The sequence below is a fragment of the Anabrus simplex genome, chromosome 3, assembly GCF_040414725.1.
Source record: "Anabrus simplex isolate iqAnaSimp1 chromosome 3, ASM4041472v1, whole genome shotgun sequence".
In the NCBI taxonomy this organism is placed as follows: Eukaryota; Metazoa; Arthropoda; class Insecta; order Orthoptera; family Tettigoniidae; genus Anabrus; species Anabrus simplex.
In genome coordinates, this window is record NC_090267.1 from 15,081,170 (window position 1) to 15,105,626 (window position 24,457).

The 24,457-nt window shown below is 44.1% G+C and overlaps 1 protein-coding gene across 3 annotated transcripts in view; it reads right to left on the minus strand.

Annotated features, from left to right (window-relative positions):
• LOC136866948 (zinc finger protein 792) overlaps positions 1–24,457 on the minus strand; it is a 134,003-nt gene that overhangs the window by 22,160 nt on the left and 87,386 nt on the right. For all 3 annotated transcript variants that reach the window (XR_010859593.2, XM_067144040.2, XM_068226960.1), the window contains one exon: positions 5,396–5,478. Coding sequence is in view for 2 of the 3 variants with exons in the window: in XM_067144040.2 (XP_067000141.2) it covers positions 5,396–5,478 (83 nt within the window). In the remaining variant the exon portion in view is untranslated. The remainder of the gene's footprint in view (positions 1–5,395; positions 5,479–24,457) is intronic.

Consider the following 24,457-nt stretch of genomic DNA (forward strand, 5'->3'; position numbering starts at 1 on the left):
TCATTTATACCCTCACTCATACCACTCATTCTAATTTATACAAGTTATATACATACACATTTACTTTACTGTATGGAGGAAGTGAAGAAGAGGAAGCAGTTTTACTTCAGATGGTAGAAGGTTCCAGATATGAGCAGACTGTGTATAAAAGCAATTTAAATATGAGGATGATCTGGCGAGGGGTGGAACAAAAATAACTCCTTGGCCTGTCCCTTTTCTTGCTAGTGGCTTTACGTCGCACTGAAATAGATAGGTCTTTGGCAACGATGGATTAGGAAAGGCTAGGAGTAGGAAGGAAGCAATTGTTGCCTTAATTAAGGTACAGCCCGAGCATTTGCCTGGTGTGAAAATGGGAAACCACAGAAAACCATCTTCAGGGCTGTCGACAGTGGGATTCTAACCTACTATCTCCTGGATGCAAGCTCATAGCTGCGTGCCTCTAACCACATGGCCAACTCGCCTGGTTTGTCCTCTCTTAACAGAGCAGTAATTAAGCTGCAGATGGTGGAAAGGGGAGAGGTGTGCGTTGCCTGTCAGAGATTTCTTAAGGAAGACTACGCCTATTTCTTTACATAATGAGTTCACGGGTGGCAATGACCTGGCTGTGTTTAGAGGGATGTGTGTTCTTATTATAGTTCTGCTCATCGCTGGACACCTTCTAGTTTCCTCATATTTTCTGTTGTCATTGGGTGCCTGGAAGGACGACCATATAGTAGTACGGGCTGCACCAAAGTTATTAACCCATTGCCTTGCAATGACGGAAATTTCCGTCATTGTCCGCGGGTTCCCATAAATGCAATGACGGAAATTTCCGTCCACCCTCTTTATTGCTTTGTTGAGGTTTCCAAGGATACATATTGATATATCTTTGCAACCCCAACATGTCTACGAGATGTTGGTAATCGCATTTCAGCTACCTTTGCCCTTCAGCTACGTATTTCGCCGCCAAAGAGTCTAAATATGATCGAGTAAATTGCCGCGTAAAGCTTTAGTGAAGGTAAAGTCAACGTCATGGCCGAGTCGGGTGAAGCTCGAATATTACGTTTTTTGGAGGAAAGCGATGTCAGTGACTGTTTTTCCGATGAAAGTGATACTGAATTACCTTCGAGTGACGTTAGCATTAGTAATTCCAAAGAATTAGATGACATTATTGAAGAAAATGAAGATGGGGACGCAGGCAGGCGTGGGCATAAACCGAGAAGACTGAAAGTGTACACAAACAGACAATGTACCAAATAATATGTGGTGTAATCTTCTTGCTACCACAGAGTTCAGTTCTCCAAGCCCCATAGTTTCTCTTCTGCTGAAAGAAGGTATTGATGCGGTTATTATTATTAATATTATTATTATTATTATTATTATTATTATTATTATTATTATTATTTCGTTATGCCTGACTAATGAGCACAATTAAACTTATTTACCTGATGTAGTTGCCTTTTCCTTCTCCCAAAATCTCTTCACCTTCTCACTGTGGCTTTTCTTGCGAAGTCTGCTATGACTGCAGAAGAAAAAATCCCAAGGGAAAGAACAGGGGTGAATCCCGCTATGAATGTGATAAGTGTAAGGTGGCAGTGCATGTATATGAGTGTTTTAAGATCTAGCACACTGTGTTGAACTATTGTTAGAATGTGAACTGTGTTTCAGTGTGTTGACTTGCTGTAGCAAAAGTGTTCTCTTTTAAGCCAGATTAAATCGCAATCAATGTATATTTATTTTCAAGAAAAATTGCAGTTCAATGGGTTAATAGGGCTTTAGGGCTTTACTTCTTCGTCTTGAGAGTCATCTACGGTCAACAACTAGCGCTATGCATGCCTTACACCTCACTTCCTCCACGTGCTTATTCCATATTAGATTGTCCATAATATGAATATCGAGCAGTCTGATGGAGTTAGAAGGCAGTAGTAGGATTCCGCATAGGGTAGGGAGGTTCTTATATATATAGTCATTTATTTATACTTCTTAACATTTATACACATTTTATTTGTCACTCCACAGAGCTATACTATCCAGATTTGAATGGAATTGTACCAGATCATCATTATTTTTCATGGCTCTGTAAATGACTTTTCCATTGGCATGGTCGTGGTCAAATTTACACAATCCAGTATGTCGAAAGCAGAAATCATGCACAGGAGGGGCCCTATCGTACTACCCTGAATTACTCCAGAAGTAATTGTGGTTTGAACTGATTTGGCTCCTCCGTATAGAACACATTGCATTCGACCCATCAAAACAGACCTCAGCCATGCCAGCAATTTACCCAGAATGCCGTAGTTGTTTAGTGTTAACAGAAGTCTTTCATGTGACACCTGGTCAAATCCAGAGTCACACAGTCTACTTGTGTGACATCCATCCGCTCCAAAGGGAAATGTCAGTCATCAGTGACTTTTATTAAAAGTGTTGTGCAGGATTTTCCAGGAGTTTAACACGTTTCTCTCCTTGAGAAAATCCAATATATATTTAAAAACTAGACATTCCATAAATTTTGATGTTAACAAAACTTGACGGTAATCATCTAAGATTTTCTTATCTCCACTCTGAAAACCAGGATTATGTTGGCTTCTTTCCATTCAGCAGGCATAGTTCCAGTATTCATGGGATGGTTGAAGAGGCAGCTGCACAGCTTTGAGAATTCTTGCTGGCACTCAGTCTGGCCCGGCCGCAGCATGTGGACTTGTTTCCAGAGGGCTCTCCTTGACTTCACTTGTTGAAAAATACAGGTTGGGTAGAGGGAAGAGAGGGGTAGTTTATACCTGAATAGAGCATGTTCTCTTCCTCAGTAGGGGTGGAGAAGTTATTTTTAAATTTCCTGTTGAATGTTTCTGCAGTTTCTTGCAGTGTGGAGACTGCTGTTCCATTATGTTTAAATACAGATGGGGCTCTGTTGCAACCTTTACTTCTGAGATAAGCGCACAGTGCCTTGGAGTTGATGTTGAGAATATGAATATAAGAATCTTAGAAATCTCTGCTAGACTGCTTAGGCTTTTTCCTAGCCTGTACATCTCCCACTCACTGTCAGTTGCGTTTCTTCATGATTTTTGGTACAGGCGGTAGTTCCTTCGAATTTCTCATATGACATCCATAGGGATTTCCATTTGTTGGTTATATTTATTACTGGTGTGGTTTCATCTATGCATTGGAAGACAATTTTCTTCAAGTCTTGCCATATCTTGTTTATGTCTGTACTGCCACTTAAATTTTGAGGTGAGAATAGGGAGGTGATTTGATAGTGAAGTGGATAGACCGTCCCTGTTTGTCTGGTAAAAATTATAAGCTGTTCTAGTATGGAGCATAGGGGATGGTTTTATATGGGTCAGTGTTGCAAGAATTCACTGATGGGCACAGAATCCAGGAATAAGAACAGATTTTGAATCCAAATTACAGAAATCTTACTATATTGTTCAACAAAACTTTGATTTATTGATTTCTGTGCTTATTTACATCATTTTCAATATATTTTAAAATAGAACAAGTTTGAACTTGTAGATATAGTTTACAACCTGGGAACATACATAACTGCTCATTAATTTCAATACACCCTGGTTTTTCAGATTTACAACCCAAATCAAGTGTTATTTTTCACAAAAGATAATTATATGAACTTACATATATATAATACAATCACAATCATTATATTTTACTTTCATCAAAGTATCCTCCTTTGGATTTAATGATTGCCTCACAAACCCGAGGCATGCGGTCAATCAGTTTTTGTAGGTATCATGAATTTTTATGATTCCACACATCCTTAACAATATTCTAGAGATGTTCCTTGTTGGATATATGAACTTCCCTATGTCTGTCCACTTCATCCCAGACCATTTCAATGGAATTACAATCAGGGCTTTGGGACGGTCATACCATATCTTTCAGTACTTTCTGGTTTTCCTTTGACGTAATGTAGTTCATACAGTATGCTGACCGATGTTTTGGGGCATTATTCTGTTGTAAGGTGAACCCTTTCCCTATTAAGCGCAATCCACTTTGTACTGCATAATACTGAAATATGCGGTGGTAGTGCTTCTGAACCATACACCCTTCTATTTTCATAATGTCGCCAACTCTATCTCCAGCAAAACATCCCCAAACCATAATAGAACCTCCACCGTGTTTAACTGCAGGTAGAACACACTGCTGGGCTACCCTTTCCCCTACAAATCAGCAAACAAATATTCTCCTTCTGGTTCCAAAAATCTCGAACTTCGATTCATCGGTGAATAACTCTTCTTATGTCCAATTACGATGTTTTCTAGCCCATTCAAGTCTCTTCTGTTTATTTATGGGCCTTAAGAAAGGGTTTTCTTGCTGCGACACATCATTTCAAGCCGGCTTCAATGAGTCTCCTTTTTACTGTTGCAACAAATATTGTTGTCATGTTCATCTCTACCAATTCTGTACAAATTTAGGGTACTGTTTTGAATGTATTTCTCTTACTGGTAATTCTGATATATTTATTATCACTTTTAATTGTTTTACGAGGTTGTCCTTGACATGGTATGTCTTTATTGCTACCTGTTGTCTTCTGGTGTTGAAGGGTGTATTGCACTCCCCCTATAGACACACTACACTGTTTCACAATTTGGCGAATAGATAAACCTTCTTGGCTAAGTGCTAAAATTGCAGCATGCTTTTCTATGGTTATCTCCACTCACGGAGCCATACTAGAGATGTGCACACTTCAACTGTCACGAAGGAACTGACATGCAGGAATCACATGTTATATATCATAGCAATGCTTGCTGTTCGCTGCAGATATCACATCACTACACAGGTGCACCAAATGCGGCGTCCGTCGGCAAATAGGTAAACAAACATATCCGATAGTTACATAACGTTTATGTACATAACATTGTTTGATGAATACTATTGTATCCCGATGACCACAAACAAAAATCATGACATGTGTACAACTGTTGTACTATTCCTTTGCTTCCTCAACCATACCCACGGTATTAGACCTCGTCTACAGAGAACTAGATATCAATTATTGGGTGTATTGAAATTAATGAGCGCTAGTGTAAATTCCTCAGTGTTAATAATTCTCAGAATGCTTTGGAGATGATATCTACTGTTGACATTTCAAATTATGAAAATATGAAGATGAATTGTGGAGTGACTGAAAGAATGAGACATTTTTAGGATTGCCTAAAGGCATCATAAAAAACCACTCAGAAATATATTGATCTGCTTCAGATACATTTTACAACCCAAATATCTACTAAAAATATGTCTGCGAACAGATTGGAGTTTAAATACAACCTGGTAAACAAAAAAGGACTGAACTGACAGAAATGGCTAGATCAGAAAAGAACACTCACCAATGAGCAGGGCAGAAATTCCACATTATGCAGGGTTAAGAGTGTAAAATCTAATGAAGTTAAACTGTACTTACTTGTTTTCTTCTTTGATAGTTGGCATCGCTTGATCAATCACATGTTCTTCTTTGAATATTTCATCCTTAACTTCTGGAGTGAGCTGTAAGTAACAAACAATGTAGGGAAATAAAGGAAAGTAGAGTAAGGAAGCAGTGAGAATAATAATATATAAAGGAAAAAGAAACAGCTTGAAAAGTAAATTTCATATTTGCATAATAAAAATATAATTGATTCATCTTCTAAGGAAAATGTACAAAATGGAAAGGAACAAACACCGAATGAAGGGAGAAAGAAACAGGATAACCGGTATGTAAAGACAACACTGGAGGAGGAGGAACTTTCAAGGACACATCCTCACTCAGTACCAAAACTAGAAAAGAAAAAATGATGAATATAGTTCCAATAAAGCAGTACAAACAAACATAAATTGTACAACAGAAAATTAAAAGAAAACTACACAATCCATTAAAAAGCTTGTTAGGCTATCCCTTAATAATAATAAAAACTACGAATATAGTTCTATGAAAGCCATTCATATACGTGTAGCCTAAATTACAAAACGGAAAATGAAGAAAACTAACCTACCCATTAAATAAATGCTCATTAGACTATCTCAAATAAAATAAAGAACCTGATATCACTAATAAAAATTTTAAAATACGATAGCTATTCAAGTAAATGTAAATTATATGATCATTAAAATGCTCATTAAGAACACGTGCATAGTGTTCATAAAGAATTGAAATACAAGAAATAATAAATAATAATAATAATAATAATAATAATAATAATAATAATAATAATAATAGAAATAACAACATGAATACTAATAACAAACCACATTTCAATGACGTGACAAGGAGAGGTGACACACGCCAGTGACAGAGCAATGGTAATCCAGACCCCTCACAGGTAATGTTGGAGTGGAGAAAAAGCAGAACTTTATTCAAATACGTTCTAGAATTTATGTTCCTGAATATTGAACAGAGATAAACATAAATATTATTTCTTAATATTTGAGTGTGACTTGATGGAAACTGATGCATGTCATTCTTTGTTTAATAGAATGTATTTTTGTCCCTTGTTTAATAATGTGTGTATGTCGTAGTATAACCTGTTTATTCAACAGACTGAAGAGCTTTTATGCTACATTCTCTTTATATTATACATAATTAGTAACTGGTTTGATATAGGTCTAAGATAATTCCGGATTAGGAAAAGCTCAACTTCTAGCATTCCAGATATTTCAGATTCAGGAAGTCAAATAGACTGTATTGTGATTTACCTATGTAAAGCATTTGGCAGGGTAGATCATGGGAGACTATTGTCAAAAATGACTGCAATCGGATAGGACAAAAGTGAGACTGAATGGGTGGCTATATTTCTAGAATATAGAACTCAAGGAATTGGAGTAGGTGAAGCTTCATCTGTACTATTATAATAATTGGACCTTTACATTTTCTTATATATATATATTATATTATTATTATTATTATACAGAACTAAAATAAGGATAAGATCTTTTGCAGAAGATGTATTACTGTACAAAGTGATAAATGCGAATGCAGAAAGACTTTGACAATGTTGTGAGATGGACAGCAGGCAATGGTATGATGTTAGGGGGGGTGGGGGGGAGAAATACAAGTTACGAGTTTTGCAAACAGGAAGAATCATATCAGTTTGAATTACTGGATTGTTGGGGTGAAAATTCCCCTTTTTTTTGGTATTTTGTTTTAGATCACACTGACACAGATAGGTCTTATGGCGATGATAAAAATTCCTTACTCCTAATTCCTTATGGGAATCACTGTAAGTACCTATGTGGTAATATAAGGAAAGATTTTAATTGGGATGATCACATAAATGGGATTGTAAATAAAGGATACAGATCTCTGCACATGGTTATAAGGGTACATAGGGGTTGTAGTAAGGATGTAAAGGAGAGGGCTTATAAGTCTTTGGTAAGACCCCAACTAGAGTTTGATTCTAGTGTATGGATCCTAACTATGATTACTGGATACAAGGACTGGAAGGTAACCAAAGAAATGCAGCTCGATTTGTTCTGGGTGATTTCCAACAAAATGGTAGTGTTATGAAATTGTTGCAAACTTTGGTCTGGGAAAATCTGGGAGAAAGGAGATGAGCTTCTTGACTAAGTGGTATGTTACAAGTCATTAACCTCATATTTGGTCCATATTGACGACAGTGATTACATATAATTTTAAAAAATATTTGTTTAATGTCAACAATATGAAGACAAAGTTGGAATTCAAGGGGAAAACTAGGGAGATAAAGATTGGAATATTTTATGAATGGGTATGTTCAATAAATTTCCAAATTCTTTGCAATTATTTACGAAAAGATGAAATAAACAACAGGCAGGATGATGATGACGATGATGATGAAGATGATGATGATTGTTGTTTAGAGGGGCCTAACGTGTAGGTCATTGGCCCCTAATGGTCCAAAATGAAATGACAAATTAAACGTTCAAAATCATCCACTGACCAAAATAAAAATTAAAAAAGCATGAAGAATGAATGGATGGATTTGAATTTAAAACAATCAGTGTATCTGAATCAAAAACTATAATAAAAATAGTATTACTATCCAAGGGACCACTTCTAAAGCACAGTCCTGATGATGATGATGATGATGATGATGATGCTTGTTGTCTAAAGGGGTGCAAAATCCAGCTCAACAGCCCCTCATAACGGTACATGTCGCTAGTAAAATAGAACCATGCTATTAGTTATGTTGGGGTACTAATCAAAAGTAGTGTAGACTCATGCTGTTCCACACATGATGCTAGAACTCACAGGTATTGGACGTCGTACAGGTAACGCAGACCTATGGTGTTTCTCACATAATGGCGCCACTTATAGTCAACGCAAACCGATGGTGTTCTTCACCTACGTGTATTAATCACGGGCGCCGGTATATCCGTGGTGTTCCCCATATAGTGGTACTAATCACAGGTGACACAGACCCTCAGTGTCGCTCATATAGTGGTACTAATCACAGGTGACACAGACCCTCAGTGTCGCTCATATAGTGGTACTAATCACAAGCACTGCAGACCCACAGTGTCGCTCATATAGTGGTACTAATCACAGGCAGTGCAGACCCTCAGTGTCGCTCATATAGTGGTACTAATCACAGGCAGTGCAGACCCTCAGTGTCACTCATATAGTGGTACTAATCACAGGTGACACAGACCCTCAGTGTCGCTCATATAGTGGTACTAATCACAAGCAGTGCAGACCCTCAGTGTCGCTCATATAGTGGTACTAATCACAGGCAATGCAGACCCTCAGTGTCGCTCATATAGTGGTACTAATCACAGGTGACACAGACCCTCAGTGTCACTCATATAGTGGTACTAATCACAGGTGACACAGACCCTCAGTGTCACTCATATAGTGGTACTAATCACAGGTGACACAGACCCTCAGTGTCACTCATATAGTGGTACTAATCACAAGCAGTGCAGACCCTCAGTGTCGCTCATATAGTGGTACTAATCACAGGTGACACAGACCCACAGTGTCGCTCATATAGTGGTACTAATCACAAGCAGTGCAGACCCTCAGTGTCGCTCATATAGTGGTACTAATCACAGGTGACACAGACCCTCAGTGTCGCTCATATAGTGGTACTAATCACAGGTGACACAGACCCTCAGTGTCGCTCATATAGTGGTACTAATCACAGGCAATGCAGACCCTCAGTGTCGCTCATATAGTGGTACTAATCACAGGTGACACAGACCCTCAGTGTCGCTCATATAGTGGTACTAATCACAGGTGACACAGACCCTCAGTGTCGCTCATATAGTGGTACTAATCACAGGTGACACAGACCCTCAGTGTCGCTCATATAGTGGTACTAATCACAGGTGACACAGACCCTCAGTGTCGCTCATATAGTGGTACTAATCACAGGCAGTGCAGACCCCCAGTGTCGCTCATATAGTGGTACTAATCACAGGTGACACAGACCCTCAGTGTCGCTCATATAGTGGTACTAATCACAGGTGACACAGACCCTCAGTGTCGCTCATATAGTGGTACTAATCACAGGTGACACAGACCCTCAGTGTCACTCATATAGTGGTACTAATCACAGGTGACACAGACCCTCAGTGTCGCTCATATAGTGGTACTAATCACAGGTGACACAGACTCTCAGTGTCGCTCATATAGTGGTACTAATCACAGGTGACACAGACCCTCAGTGTCGCTCATATAGTGGTACTAATCACAGGTGACACAGACCCTCAGTGTCGCTCATATAGTGGTACTAATCACAGGCAGTGCAGACCCTCAGTGTCACTCATATAGTGGTACTAATCACAAGCAGTGCAGACCCTCAGTGTGGCTCATATAGTGGTACTAATCACAGGTGACACAGACCCTCAGTGTCGCTCATATAGTGGTACTAATCACAGGTGACACAGACCCTCAGTGTCGCTCATATAGTGGTACTAATCACAGGTGACACAGACCCTCAGTGTCGCTCATATAGTGGTACTAATCACAGGTGACACAGACCCTCAGTGTCGCTCATATAGTGGTACTAATCACAGGTGACACAGACCCTCAGTGTCGCTCATATAGTGGTACTAATCACAGGTGACACAGACCCTCAGTGTCGCTCATATAGTGGTACTAATCACAGGTGACACAGACCCTCAGTGTCGCTCATATAGTGGTACTAATCACAGGTGACACAGACCCTCAGTGTCGCTCATATAGTGGTACTAATCACAGGTGACACAGACCCTCAGTGTCGCTCATATAGTGGTACTAATCACAGGTGACACAGACCCTCAGTGTCGCTCATATAGTGGTACTAATCACAGGTGACACAGACCCTCAGTGTCGCTCATATAGTGGTACTAATCACAGGTGACACAGACCCTCAGTGTCGCTCATATAGTGGTACTAATCACAGGTGACACAGACCCTCAGTGTCGCTCATATAGTGGTACTAATCACAGGCAGTGCAGACCCTCAGTGTCGCTCATATAGTGGTACTAATCACAGGCAGTGCAGACCCTCAGTGTCACTCATATAGTGGTACTAATCACAAGCAGTGCAGACCCTCAGTGTGGCTCATATAGTGGTACTAATCACAGGTGACACAGACCCTCAGTGTCGCTCATATAGTGGTACTAATCACAGGTGACACAGACCCTCAGTGTCGCTCATATAGTGGTACTAATCACAGGTGACACAGACCCTCAGTGTCGCTCATATAGTGGTACTAATCACAAGCAGTGCAGACCCTCAGTGTCGCTCATATAGTGGTACTAATCACAGGTGACACAGACCCTCAGTGTCGCTCATATAGTGGTACTAATCACAGGTGACACAGACCCTCAGTGTCGCTCATATAGTGGTACTAATCACAGGTGACACAGACCCTCAGTGTCGCTCATATAGTGGTACTAATCACAAGCAGTGCAGACCCTCAGTGTCGCTCATATAGTGGTACTAATCACAGGTGACACAGACCCTCAGTGTCGCTCATATAGTGGTACTAATCACAGGTGACACAGACCCTCAGTGTCGCTCATATAGTGGCACTAATCACAGGTGACACAGACCCTCAGTGTCGCTCATATAGTGGTACTAATCACAGGCAGTGCAGACCCTCAGTGTCACTCATATAGTGGTACTAATCACAGGTGACACAGACCCTCAGTGTCACTCATATAGTGGTACTAATCACAGGTGACACAGACCCTCAGTGTCGCTCATATAGTGGTACTAATCACAGGTGACACAGACCCTCAGTGTCGCTCATATAGTGGTACTAATCACAGGTGACACAGACCCTCAGTGTCGCTCATATAGTGGTACTAATCACAGGTAACACAGACCCTCAGTGTCGCTCATATAGTGGTACTAATCACAGGTGACACAGACCCTCAGTGTCACTCATATAGTGGTACTAATCACAGGTGACACAGACCCTCAGTGTCGCTCATATAGTGGTACTAATCACAAGCAGTGCAGACCCTCAGTGTCGCTCATATAGTGGTACTAATCACAGGTGACACAGACCCTCAGTGTCACTCATATAGTGGTACTAATCACAGGTGACACAGACCCTCAGTGTCGCTCATATAGTGGTACTAATCACAGGTGACACAGACCCTCAGTGTCGCTCATATAGTGGTACTAATCACAGGTGACACAGACCCTCAGTGTCGCTCATATAGTGGTACTAATCACAGGTGACACAGACCCACAGTGTCGCTCATATAGTGGTACTAATCACAGGCAGTGCAGACCCTCAGTGTCACTCATATAGTGGTACTAATCACAGGTGACACAGACCCACAGTGTCGCTCATATAGTGGTACTAATCACAGGTGACACAGACCCTCAGTGTCGCTCATATAGTGGTACTAATCACAGGTGACACAGACCCACAGTGTCGCTCATATAGTGGTACTAATCACAGGTGACACAGACCCACAGTGTCGCTCATATAGTGGTACTAATCACAAGCAGTGCAGACCCTCAGTGTCACTCATATAGTGGTACTAATCACAGGTGACACAGACCCTCAGTGTCACTCATATAGTGGTACTAATCACAGGTGACACAGACCCTCAGTGTCGCTCATATAGTGGTACTAATCACAGGTGACACAGACCCTCAGTGTCGCTCATATAGTGGTACTAATCACAGGTGACACAGACCCTCAGTGTCGCTCATATAGTGGTACTAATCACAGGCAGTGCAGACCCTCAGTGTCGCTCATATAGCGGCACTAATCACAGGTGACACAGACCCTCAGTGTCGCTCATATAGTGGTACTAATCACAGGCAGTGCAGACCCTCAGTGTCGCTCATATAGTGGTACTAATCACAGGTGACACAGACCCTCAGTGTCGCTCATATAGTGGTACTAATCACAAGCAGTGCAGACCCTCAGTGTCGCTCATATAGTGGTACTAATCACAGGTGACACAGACCCTCAGTGTCGCTCATATAGTGGTACTAATCACAGGTGACACAGACCCTCAGTGTCGCTCATATAGTGGTACTAATCACAGGTGACACAGACCCTCAGTGTCGCTCATATAGTGGTACTAATCACAGGTGACACAGACCCTCAGTGTCGCTCATATAGTGGTACTAATCACAGGCAGTGCAGACCCTCAGTGTCGCTCATATAGTGGTACTAATCACAGGTGACACAGACCCTCAGTGTCACTCATATAGTGGTACTAATCACAGGTGACACAGACCCTCAGTGTCGCTCATATAGTGGTACTAATCACAGGTGACACAGACCCTCAGTGTCGCTCATATAGTGGTACTAATCACAGGTGACACAGACCCTCAGTGTCGCTCATATAGTGGTACTAATCACAGGTGACACAGACCCTCAGTGTCGCTCATATAGTGGTACTAATCACAGGTGACACAGACCCTCAGTGTCGCTCATATAGTGGTACTAATCACAGGTGACACAGACCCTCAGTGTCGCTCATATAGTGGTACTAATCACAGGTGACACAGACCCACAGTGTCACTCATATAGTGGTACTAATCACAGGTGACACAGACCCACAGTGTCGCTCATATAGTGGTACTAATCACAGGTGACACAGACCCTCAGTGTCGCTCATATAGTGGTACTAATCACAGGTGACACAGACCCTCAGTGTCGCTCATATAGTGGTACTAATCACAGGCAGTGCAGACCCTCAGTGTCGCTCATATAGTGGTACTAATCACAGGTGACACAGACCCTCGGTGTCGCTCATATAGTGGTACTAATCACAGGTGACACAGACCCTCAGTGTCGCTCATATAGTGGTACTAATCACAGGTGACACAGACCCTCAGTGTCGCTCATATAGTGGTACTAATCACAGGTGACACAGACCCTCAGTGTCGCTCATATAGTGGTACTAATCACAGGTGACACAGACCCTCAGTGTCGCTCATATAGTGGTACTAATCACAGGTGACACAGACCCTCAGTGTCGCTCATATAGTGGTACTAATCACAAGCAGTGCAGACCCTCAGTGTCACTCATATAGTGGCACTAATCACAGGTGACACAGACCCACAGTGTCACTCATATAGTGGTACTAATCACAGGTGACACAGACCCTCAGTGTGGCTCATATAGTGGTACTAATCACAGGTGACACAGACCCTCAGTGTCGCTCATATAGTGGTACTAATCACAGGTGACACAGACCCTCAGTGTCGCTCATATAGTGGTACTAATCACAGGCAGTGCAGACCCTCAGTGTCGCTCATATAGTGGTACTAATCACAGGCAGTGCAGACCCTCAGTGTCGCTCATATAGTGGTACTAATCACAGGTGACACAGACCCTCAGTGTCGCTCATATAGTGGTACTAATCACAAGCAGTGCAGACCCTCAGTGTCGCTCATATAGTGGTACTAATCACAGGTGACACAGACCCTCAGTGTCGCTCATATAGTGGTACTAATCACAGGTGACACAGACCCTCAGTGTCGCTCATATAGTGGTACTAATCACAGGTGACACAGACCCTCAGTGTCGCTCATATAGTGGTACTAATCACAGGCAGTGCAGACCCTCAGTGTCGCTCATATAGTGGTACTAATCACAGGCAGTGCAGACCCTCAGTGTCGCTCCTATAGTGGTACTAATCACAGGTGACACAGACCCTCAGTGTCACTCATATAGTGGTACTAATCACAGGTGACACAGACCCTCAGTGTCGCTCATATAGTGGTACTAATCACAGGTGACACAGACCCTCAGTGTCGCTCATATAGTGGTACTAATCACAGGTGACACAGACCCTCAGTGTCGCTCATATAGTGGTACTAATCACAGGTGACACAGACCCTCAGTGTCGCTCATATAGTGGTACTAATCACAGGTGACACAGACCCTCAGTGTCACTCATATAGTGGTACTAATCACAGGTGACACAGACCCTCAGTGTCGCTCATATAGTGGTACTAATCACAGGTGACACAGACCCTCAGTGTCGCTCATATAGTGGTACTAATCACAGGTGACACAGACCCTCAGTGTCGCTCATATAGTGGTACTAATCACAGGTGACACAGACCCTCAGTGTCGCTCATATAGTGGTACTAATCACAGGTGACACAGACCCTCAGTGTCGCTCATATAGTGGTACTAATCACAGGCAGTGCAGACCCTCAGTGTCGCTCATATAGTGGTACTAATCACAGGTGACACAGACCCTCAGTGTCGCTCATATAGTGGTACTAATCACAGGTGACACAGACCCTCAGTGTCACTCATATAGTGGTACTAATCACAGGCAGTGCAGACCCTCAGTGTCGCTCATATAGTGGTACTAATCACAGGTGACACAGACCCTCAGTGTCGCTCATATAGTGGTACTAATCACAGGTGACACAGACCCTCAGTGTCACTCATATAGTGGTACTAATCACAGGTGACACAGACCCTCAGTGTCGCTCATATAGTGGTACTAATCACAGGTGACACAGACCCTCAGTGTCACTCATATAGTGGTACTAATCACAGGTGACACAGACCCTCAGTGTCGCTCATATAGTGGTACTAATCACTGTTGACACAGACCCTCAGTGTCGCTCATATAGTGGTACTAATCACAGGTGACACAGACCCACAGTGTCACTCATATAGTGGTACTAATCACAGGTGACACAGACCCACAGTGTCGCTCATATAGTGGTACTAATCACAGGCAGTGCAGACCCTCAGTGTCACTCATATAGTGGTACTAATCACAGGTGACACAGACCCTCAGTGTCGTTCATATAGTGGTACTAATCACAGGCAGTGCAGACCCTCAGTGTCGCTCATATAGTGGTACTAATCACAGGTGACACAGACCCTCAGTGTCGCTCATATAGTGGTACTAATCACAAGCAGTGCAGACCCTCAGTGTCGCTCATATAGTGGTACTAATCACAGGTGACACAGACCCTCGGTGTCGCTCATATAGTGGTACTAATCACAGGTGACACAGACCCTCAGTGTCGCTCATATAGTGGTACTAATCACAGGTGACACAGACCCTCAGTGTCGCTCATATAGTGGTACTAATCACAGGTGACACAGACCCTCAGTGTCGCTCATATAGTGGTACTAATCACAGGTGACACAGACCCTCAGTGTCGCTCATATAGTGGTACTAATCACAGGTGACACAGACCCTCAGTGTCGCTCATATAGTGGTACTAATCACAGGTGACACAGACCCTCAGTGTCGCTCATATAGTGGTACTAATCACAGGTGACACAGACCCACAGTGTCACTCATATAGTGGTACTAATCACAGGTGACACAGACCCTCAGTGTGGCTCATATAGTGGTACTAATCACAGGTGACACAGACCCTCAGTGTCGCTCATATAGTGGTACTAATCACAGGTGACACAGACCCTCAGTGTCGCTCATATAGTGGTACTAATCACAGGTGACACAGACCCTCAGTGTCGCTCATATAGTGGTACTAATCACAGGCAGTGCAGACCCTCAGTGTCGCTCATATAGTGGTACTAATCACAGGTGACACAGACCCTCAGTGTCGCTCATATAGTGGTACTAATCACAAGCAGTGCAGACCCTCAGTGTCGCTCATATAGTGGTACTAATCACAGGTGACACAGACCCTCAGTGTCGCTCATATAGTGGTACTAATCACAGGTGACACAGACCCTCAGTGTCGCTCATATAGTGGTACTAATCACAGGTGACACAGACCCTCAGTGTCGCTCATATAGTGGTACTAATCACAGGTGGCACAGACCCTCAGTGTCGCTCATATAGTGGTACTAATCACAGGTGACACAGACCCTCAGTGTCGCTCATATAGTGGTACTAATCACAGGTGACACAGACCCTCAGTGTCGCTCATATAGTGGTACTAATCACAGGTGACACAGACCCACAGTGTCGCTCATATAGTGGTACTAATCACAGGTGACACAGACCCTCAGTGTCGCTCATATAGTGGTACTAATCACAAGCAGTGCAGACCCTCAGTGTCGCTCATATAGTGGTACTAATCACAGGTGACACAGACCCTCAGTGTCGCTCATATAGTGGTACTAATCACAGGCAGTGCAGACCCTCAGTGTCGCTCATATAGTGGTACTAATCACAGGTGACACAGACCCTCAGTGTCACTCATATAGTGGTACTAATCACAGGTGACACAGACCCACAGTGTCGCTCATATAGTGGTACTAATCACAAGCAGTGCAGACCCTCAGTGTCATTCATATAGTGGTACTAATCACAGGCAGTGCAGACCCACAGTGTCGCTCATATAGTGGTACTAATCACAGGCAGTGCAGACCCACAGTGTCGCTCATATAGTGGTACTAATCACAGGCAGTGCAGACCCACAGTGTCGCTCATATAGTGGTACTAATCACAGGTGACACAGACCCTCAGTGTCGCTCATATAGTGGTACTAATCACAGGCAGTGCAGACCCTCAGTGTCGCTCATATAGTGGTACTAATCACAGGTGACACAGACCCTCAGTGTCGCTCATATAGTGGTACTAATCACAGGTGACACAGACCCACAGTGTCGCTCATATAGTGGTACTAATCACAGGCAGTGCAGACCCTCAGTGTCGCTCATATAGTGGTACTAATCACAGGTGACACAGACCCTCAGTGTCACTCATATAGTGGTACTAATCACAGGCAATGCAGACCCTCAGTGTCGCTCATATAGTGGTACTAATCACAGGCAGTGCAGACCCTCAGTGTCGCTCATATAGTGGTACTAATCACAGGTGACACAGACCCTCAGTGTCGCTCATATAGTGGTACTAATCACAGGTGACACAGACCCTCAGTGTCGCTCATATAGTGGTACTAATCACAGGTGACACAGACCCTCAGTGTCGCTCATATAGTGGTACTAATCACAGGTGACACAGACCCTCAGTGTCGCTCATATAGTAGTACTAATCACAGGTGACACAGACCCTCAGTGTCGCTCATATAGTGGTACTAATCACAGGTGACACAGACCCTCAGTGTCGCTCATATAGTGGTACTAATCACAGGTGACACAGACCCTCAGTGTCGCTCATATAGTGGTACTAATCACAGGTGACACAGACCCTCAGTGTCGCTCATATAGTGGTACTAATCACAGGTGACACAGACCCTCAGTGTCGCTCATATAGTGGTACTAATCACAGGTGACACAGACCCTCAGTGTCGCTCATATAGTGGTACTAATCACAGGTGACACAGACCCTCAGTGTCGCTCATATAGTGGTACTAATCACAGGTGACACAGACCCTCAGTGTCGCGCATATAGTGGTACTAATCACAAGCAGTGCAGACCCTCAGTGTCACTCATATAGTGGTACTAATCACAGGTGACACAGACCCTCAGTGTCGCTCATATAGTGGTACTAATCACAGGTGACACAGACCCTCAGTGTCGCTCATATAGTGGTACTAATCACAGGTGACACAGACCCACAGTGTCACTCATATAGTGGTACTAATCACAGGTGACACAGACCCACAGTGTCGCTCATATAGTGGTACTAATCACAGGTGACACAGACCCTCAGTGTCGCTCATATAGTGGTACTAATCACAGGTGACACAGACCCTCAGTGTCGCTCATATAGTGGTACTAATCACAGGTGACACAGACCCTCAGTGTCGCTCATATAGTGGTACTAATCACAGGTGACACAGACCCTCAGTGTCGCTCATATAGTGGTACTAATCACAGGCAGTGCAGACCCTCAGTGTCGCTCATATAGTGGTACTAATCACAGGTGACACAGACCCTCGGTGTCGCTCATATAGTGGTACTAATCACAGGTGACACAGACCCTCAGTGTCGCTCATATAGTGGTACTAATCACAGGTGACACAGACCCTCAGTGTCGCTCATATAGTGGTACTAATCACAGGTGACACAGACCCTCAGTGTCGCTCATATAGTGGTACTAATCACAAGCAGTGCAGACCCTCAGTGTCACTCATATAGTGGTACTAATCACAGGTGACACAGACCCTCAGTGTCGCTCATATAGTGGTACTAATCACAGGTGACACAGACCCTCAGTGTCGCTCATATAGTGGTACTAATCACAGGTGACACAGACCCTCAGTGTCGCTCATATAGTGGTACTAATCACAAGCAGTGCAGACCCTCAGTGTCACTCATATAGTGGCACTAATCACAGGTGACACAGACCCTCAGTGTCGCTCATATAGTGGTACTAATCACAGGTGACACAGACCCTCAGTGTCGCTCATATAGTGGTACTAATCACAGGTGACACAGACCCTCAGTGTCGCTCATATAGTGGTACTAATCACAGGTGACACAGACCCACAGTGTCGCTGATATAGTGGTACTAATCACAGGTGACACAGACCCTCAGTGTCGCTCATATAGTGGTACTAATCACAGGTGACACAGACCCTCGGTGTCGCTCATATAGTGGTACTAATCACAGGTGACACAGACCCTCAGTGTCGCTCATATAGTGGTACTAATCACAGGTGACACAGACCCTCAGTGTCGCTCATATAGTGGTACTAATCACAGGTGACACAGACCCTCAGTGTCGCTCATATAGTGGTACTAATCACAGGTGACACAGACCCTCAGTGTCGCTCATATAGTGGTACTAATCACAGGCAGTGCAGACCCTCAGTGTCACTCATATAGTGGTACTAATCACAGGTGACACAGACCCTCAGTGTCGTTCATATAGTGGTACTAATCACAGGCAGTGCAGACCCTCAGTGTCGCTCATATAGTGGTACTAATCACAGGTGACACAGACCCTCAGTGTCGTTCATATAGTGGTACTAATCACAGGCAATGCAGACCCTCAGTGTCGCTCATATAGTGGTACTAATCACAGGTGACACAGACCCTCAGTGTAGCTCATATAGTGGTACTAATCACAGGTGACACAGACCCTCAGTGTAGCTCATATAGTGGTACTAATCACAGGTGACACAGACCCTCAGTGTCGCTCATATAGTGGTACTAATCACAGGTGACACAGACCCTCAGTGTCACTCATATAGTGGCACTAATCACAGGTGACACAGACCCTCAGTGTCACTCATATAGTGGCACTAATCACAGGTGACACAGACCCTCAGTGTCGCTCATATAGTGGTACTAATCACAGGCAGTGCAGACCCTCAGTGTCGCTCATATAGTGGTACTAATCACAGGCAGTGCAGACCCTCAGTGTCGCTCATATAGTGGTACTAATCACAGGCAGTGCAGACCCTCAGTGTCGCTCATATAGTGGTACTAATCACAGGTGACACAGACCCTCAGTGTCGCTCATATAGTGGTACTAATCACAAGCAGTGCAGACCCTCAGTGTCACTCATATAGTGGCACTAATCACAGGTGACACAGACCCTCAGTGTCGCTCATATAGTGGTACTAATCACAGGTGACACAGACCCTCAGTGTCGCTCATATAGTGGTACTAATCACAGGTGACACAGACCCTCAGTGTCGCTCATATAGTGGTACTAATCACAGGCAGTGCAGACCCTCAGTGTCGCTCATATAGTGGTACTAATCACAAGCAGTGCAGACCCTCAGTGTCACTCATATAGTGGTACTAATCACAGGTGACACAGACCCACAGTGTCGCTCATATAGTGGTACTAATCACAGGTGACACAGACCCTCAGTGTCGCTCATATAGTGGTACTAATCACAGGTGACACAGACCCTCAGTGTCGCTCATATAGTGGTACTAATCACAGGTGACACAGACCCTCAGTGTCGCTCATATAGTGGTACTAATCACAGGTGACATAGACCCTCAGTGTCGCTCATATAGTGGTACTAATCACAGGTGACACAGACCCTCAGTGTCACTCATATAGTGGTACTAATCACAAGCAGAGCAGACCCTCAGTGTCACTCATATAGTGGTACTAATCACAGGTGACACAGACCCTCAGTGTCGCTCATATAGTGGTACTAATCACAGGTGACACAGACCCTCAGTGTCGCTCATATAGTGGTACTAATCACAGGCAGTGCAGACCCTCAGTGTCGCTCATATAGTGGTACTAATCACAGGCAGTGCAGACCCACAGTGTCGCTCATATAGTGGTACTAATCACAGGTGACACAGACCCTCAGTGTCGCTCATATAGTGGTACTAATCACAGGTGACACAGACCCTCAGTGTCACTCATATAGTGGTACTAATCACAGGCAGTGCAGACCCTCAGTGTCGCTCATATAGTGGTACTAATCACAGGTGACACAGACCCTCAGTGTCGCTCATATAGTGGTACTAATCACAGGTGACACAGACCCACAGTGTCGCTCATATAGTGGTACTAATCACAAGCAGTGCAGACCCTCAGTGTCGCTCATATAGTGGTACTAATCACAGGTGACACAGACCCTCAGTGTCGCTCATATAGTGGTACTAATCACAGGTGACACAGACCCTCAGTGTCGCTCATATAGTGGTACTAATCACAGGCAGTGCAGACCCTCAGTGTCGCTCATATAGTGGTACTAATCACAGGTGCCACAGACCCTCAGTGTCGCTCATATAGTGGTACTAATCACAGGTGACACAGACCCTCAGTGTCGCTCATATAGTGGTACTAATCACAGGTGACACAGACCCACAGTGTCGCTCATATAGTGGTACTAATCACAGGCAGTGCAGACCCTCAGTGTCACTCATATAGTGGTACTAATCACAGGTGACACAGACCCACAGTGTCGCTCATATAGTGGTACTAATCACAGGTGACACAGACCCTCAGTGTCGCTCATATAGTGGTACTAATCACAGGTGACACAGACCCACAGTGTCGCTCATATAGTGGTACTAATCACAGGTGACACAGACCCACAGTGTCGCTCATATAGTGGTACTAATCACAAGCAGTGCAGACCCTCAGTGTCACTCATATAGTGGTACTAATCACAGGTGACACAGACCCTCAGTGTCACTCATATAGTGGTACTAATCACAGGTGACACAGACCCTCAGTGTCGCTCATATAGTGGTACTAATCACAGGTGACACAGACCCTCAGTGTCGCTCATATAGTGGTACTAATCACAGGTGACACAGACCCTCAGTGTCGCTCATATAGTGGTACTAATCACAGGCAGTGCAGACCCTCAGTGTCGCTCATATAGTGGTACTAATCACAGGCAGTGCAGACCCACAGTGTCGCTCATATAGTGGTACTAATCACAGGCAGTGCAGACCCACAGTGTCGCTCATATAGTGGTACTAATCACAGGTGACACAGACCCTCAGTGTCGCTCATATAGTGGTACTAATCACAGGCAGTGCAGACCCTCAGTGTCGCTCATATAGTGGTACTAATCACAGGTGACACAGACACTCAGTGTCGCTCATATAGTGGTACTAATCACAGGTGACACAGACCCTCAGTGTCACTCATATAGTGGTACTAATCACAGGCAATGCAGACCCTCAGTGTCGCTCATATAGTGGTACTAATCACAGGCAGTGCAGACCCTCAGTGTCGCTCATATAGTGGTACTAATCACAGGTGACACAGACCCTCAGTGTCGCTCATATAGTGGTACTAATCACAGGTGACACAGACCCTCAGTGTCGCTCATATAGTGGTACTAATCACAGGTGACACAGACCCTCAGTGTCGCTCATATAGTGGTACTAATCACAGGTGACACAGACCCTCAGTGTCGCTCATATAGTAGTACTAATCACAGGTGACACAGACCCTCAGTGTCGCTCATATAGTGGTACTAATCACAGGTGACACAGACCCTCAGTGTCGCTCATATAGTGGTACTAATCACAGGTGACACAGACCCTCAGTGTCGCTCATATAGTGGTACTAATCACAGGTGACACAGACCCTCAGTGTCGCTCATATAGTGGTACTAATCACAGGTGACACAGACCCTCAGTGTCGCTCATATAGTGGTACTAATCACAGGTGACACAGACCCTCAGTGTCGCTCATATAGTGGTACTAATCACAGGTGACACAGACCCTCAGTGTCGCTCATATAGTGGTACTAATCACAGGTGACACAGACCCTCAGTGTCGCGCATATAGTGGTACTAATCACAAGCAGTGCAGACCCTCAGTGTCACTCATATAGTGGTACTAATCACAGGTGACACAGACCCTCAGTGTCGCTCATATAGTGGTACTAATCACAGGTGACACAGACCCTCAGTGTCGCTCATATAGTGGTACTAATCACAGGTGACACAGACCCACAGTGTCACTCATATAGTGGTACTAATCACAGGTGACACAGACCCACAGTGTCGCTCATATAGTGGTACTAATCACAGGTGACACAGACCCTCAGTGTCGCTCATATAGTGGTACTAATCACAGGTGACACAGACCCTCAGTGTCGCTCATATAGTGGTACTAATCACAGGTGACACAGACCCTCAGTGTCGCTCATATAGTGGTACTAATCACAGGTGACACAGACCCTCAGTGTCGCTCATATAGTGGTACTAATCACAGGCAGTGCAGACCCTCAGTGTCGCTCATATAGTGGTACTAATCACAGGTGACACAGACCCTCGGTGTCGCTCATATAGTGGTACTAATCACAGGTGACACAGACCCTCAGTGTCGCTCATATAGTGGTACTAATCACAGGTGACACAGACCCTCAGTGTCGCTCATATAGTGGTACTAATCACAGGTGACACAGACCCTCAGTGTCGCTCATATAGTGGTACTAATCACAAGCAGTGCAGACCCTCAGTGTCACTCATATAGTGGTACTAATCACAGGTGACACAGACCCTCAGTGTCGCTCATATAGTGGTACTAATCACAGGTGACACAGACCCTCAGTGTCGCTCATATAGTGGTACTAATCACAGGTGACACAGACCCTCAGTGTCGCTCATATAGTGGTACTAATCACAAGCAGTGCAGACCCTCAGTGTCACTCATATAGTGGCACTAATCACAGGTGACACAGACCCTCAGTGTCGCTCATATAGTGGTACTAATCACAGGTGACACAGACCCTCAGTGTCGCTCATATAGTGGTACTAATCACAGGTGACACAGACCCTCAGTGTCGCTCATATAGTGGTACTAATCACAGGTGACACAGACCCACAGTGTCGCTGATATAGTGGTACTAATCACAGGTGACACAGACCCTCAGTGTCGCTCATATAGTGGTACTAATCACAGGTGACACAGACCCTCGGTGTCGCTCATATAGTGGTACTAATCACAGGTGACACAGACCCTCAGTGTCGCTCATATAGTGGTACTAATCACAGGTGACACAGACCCTCAGTGTCGCTCATATAGTGGTACTAATCACAGGTGACACAGACCCTCAGTGTCGCTCATATAGTGGTACTAATCACAGGTGACACAGACCCTCAGTGTCGCTCATATAGTGGTACTAATCACAGGCAGTGCAGACCCTCAGTGTCACTCATATAGTGGTACTAATCACAGGTGACACAGACCCTCAGTGTCGTTCATATAGTGGTACTAATCACAGGCAGTGCAGACCCTCAGTGTCGCTCATATAGTGGTACTAATCACAGGTGACACAGACCCTCAGTGTCGTTCATATAGTGGTACTAATCACAGGCAATGCAGACCCTCAGTGTCGCTCATATAGTGGTACTAATCACAGGTGACACAGACCCTCAGTGTCGCTCATATAGTGGTACTAATCACAGGTGACACAGACCCTCAGTGTCACTCATATAGTGGCACTAATCACAGGTGACACAGACCCTCAGTGTCACTCATATAGTGGCACTAATCACAGGTGACACAGACCCTCAGTGTCGCTCATATAGTGGTACTAATCACAGGCAGTGCAGACCCTCAGTGTCGCTCATATAGTGGTACTAATCACAGGCAGTGCAGACCCTCAGTGTCGCTCATATAGTGGTACTAATCACAGGCAGTGCAGACCCTCAGTGTCGCTCATATAGTGGTACTAATCACAGGTGACACAGACCCTCAGTGTCGCTCATATAGTGGTACTAATCACAAG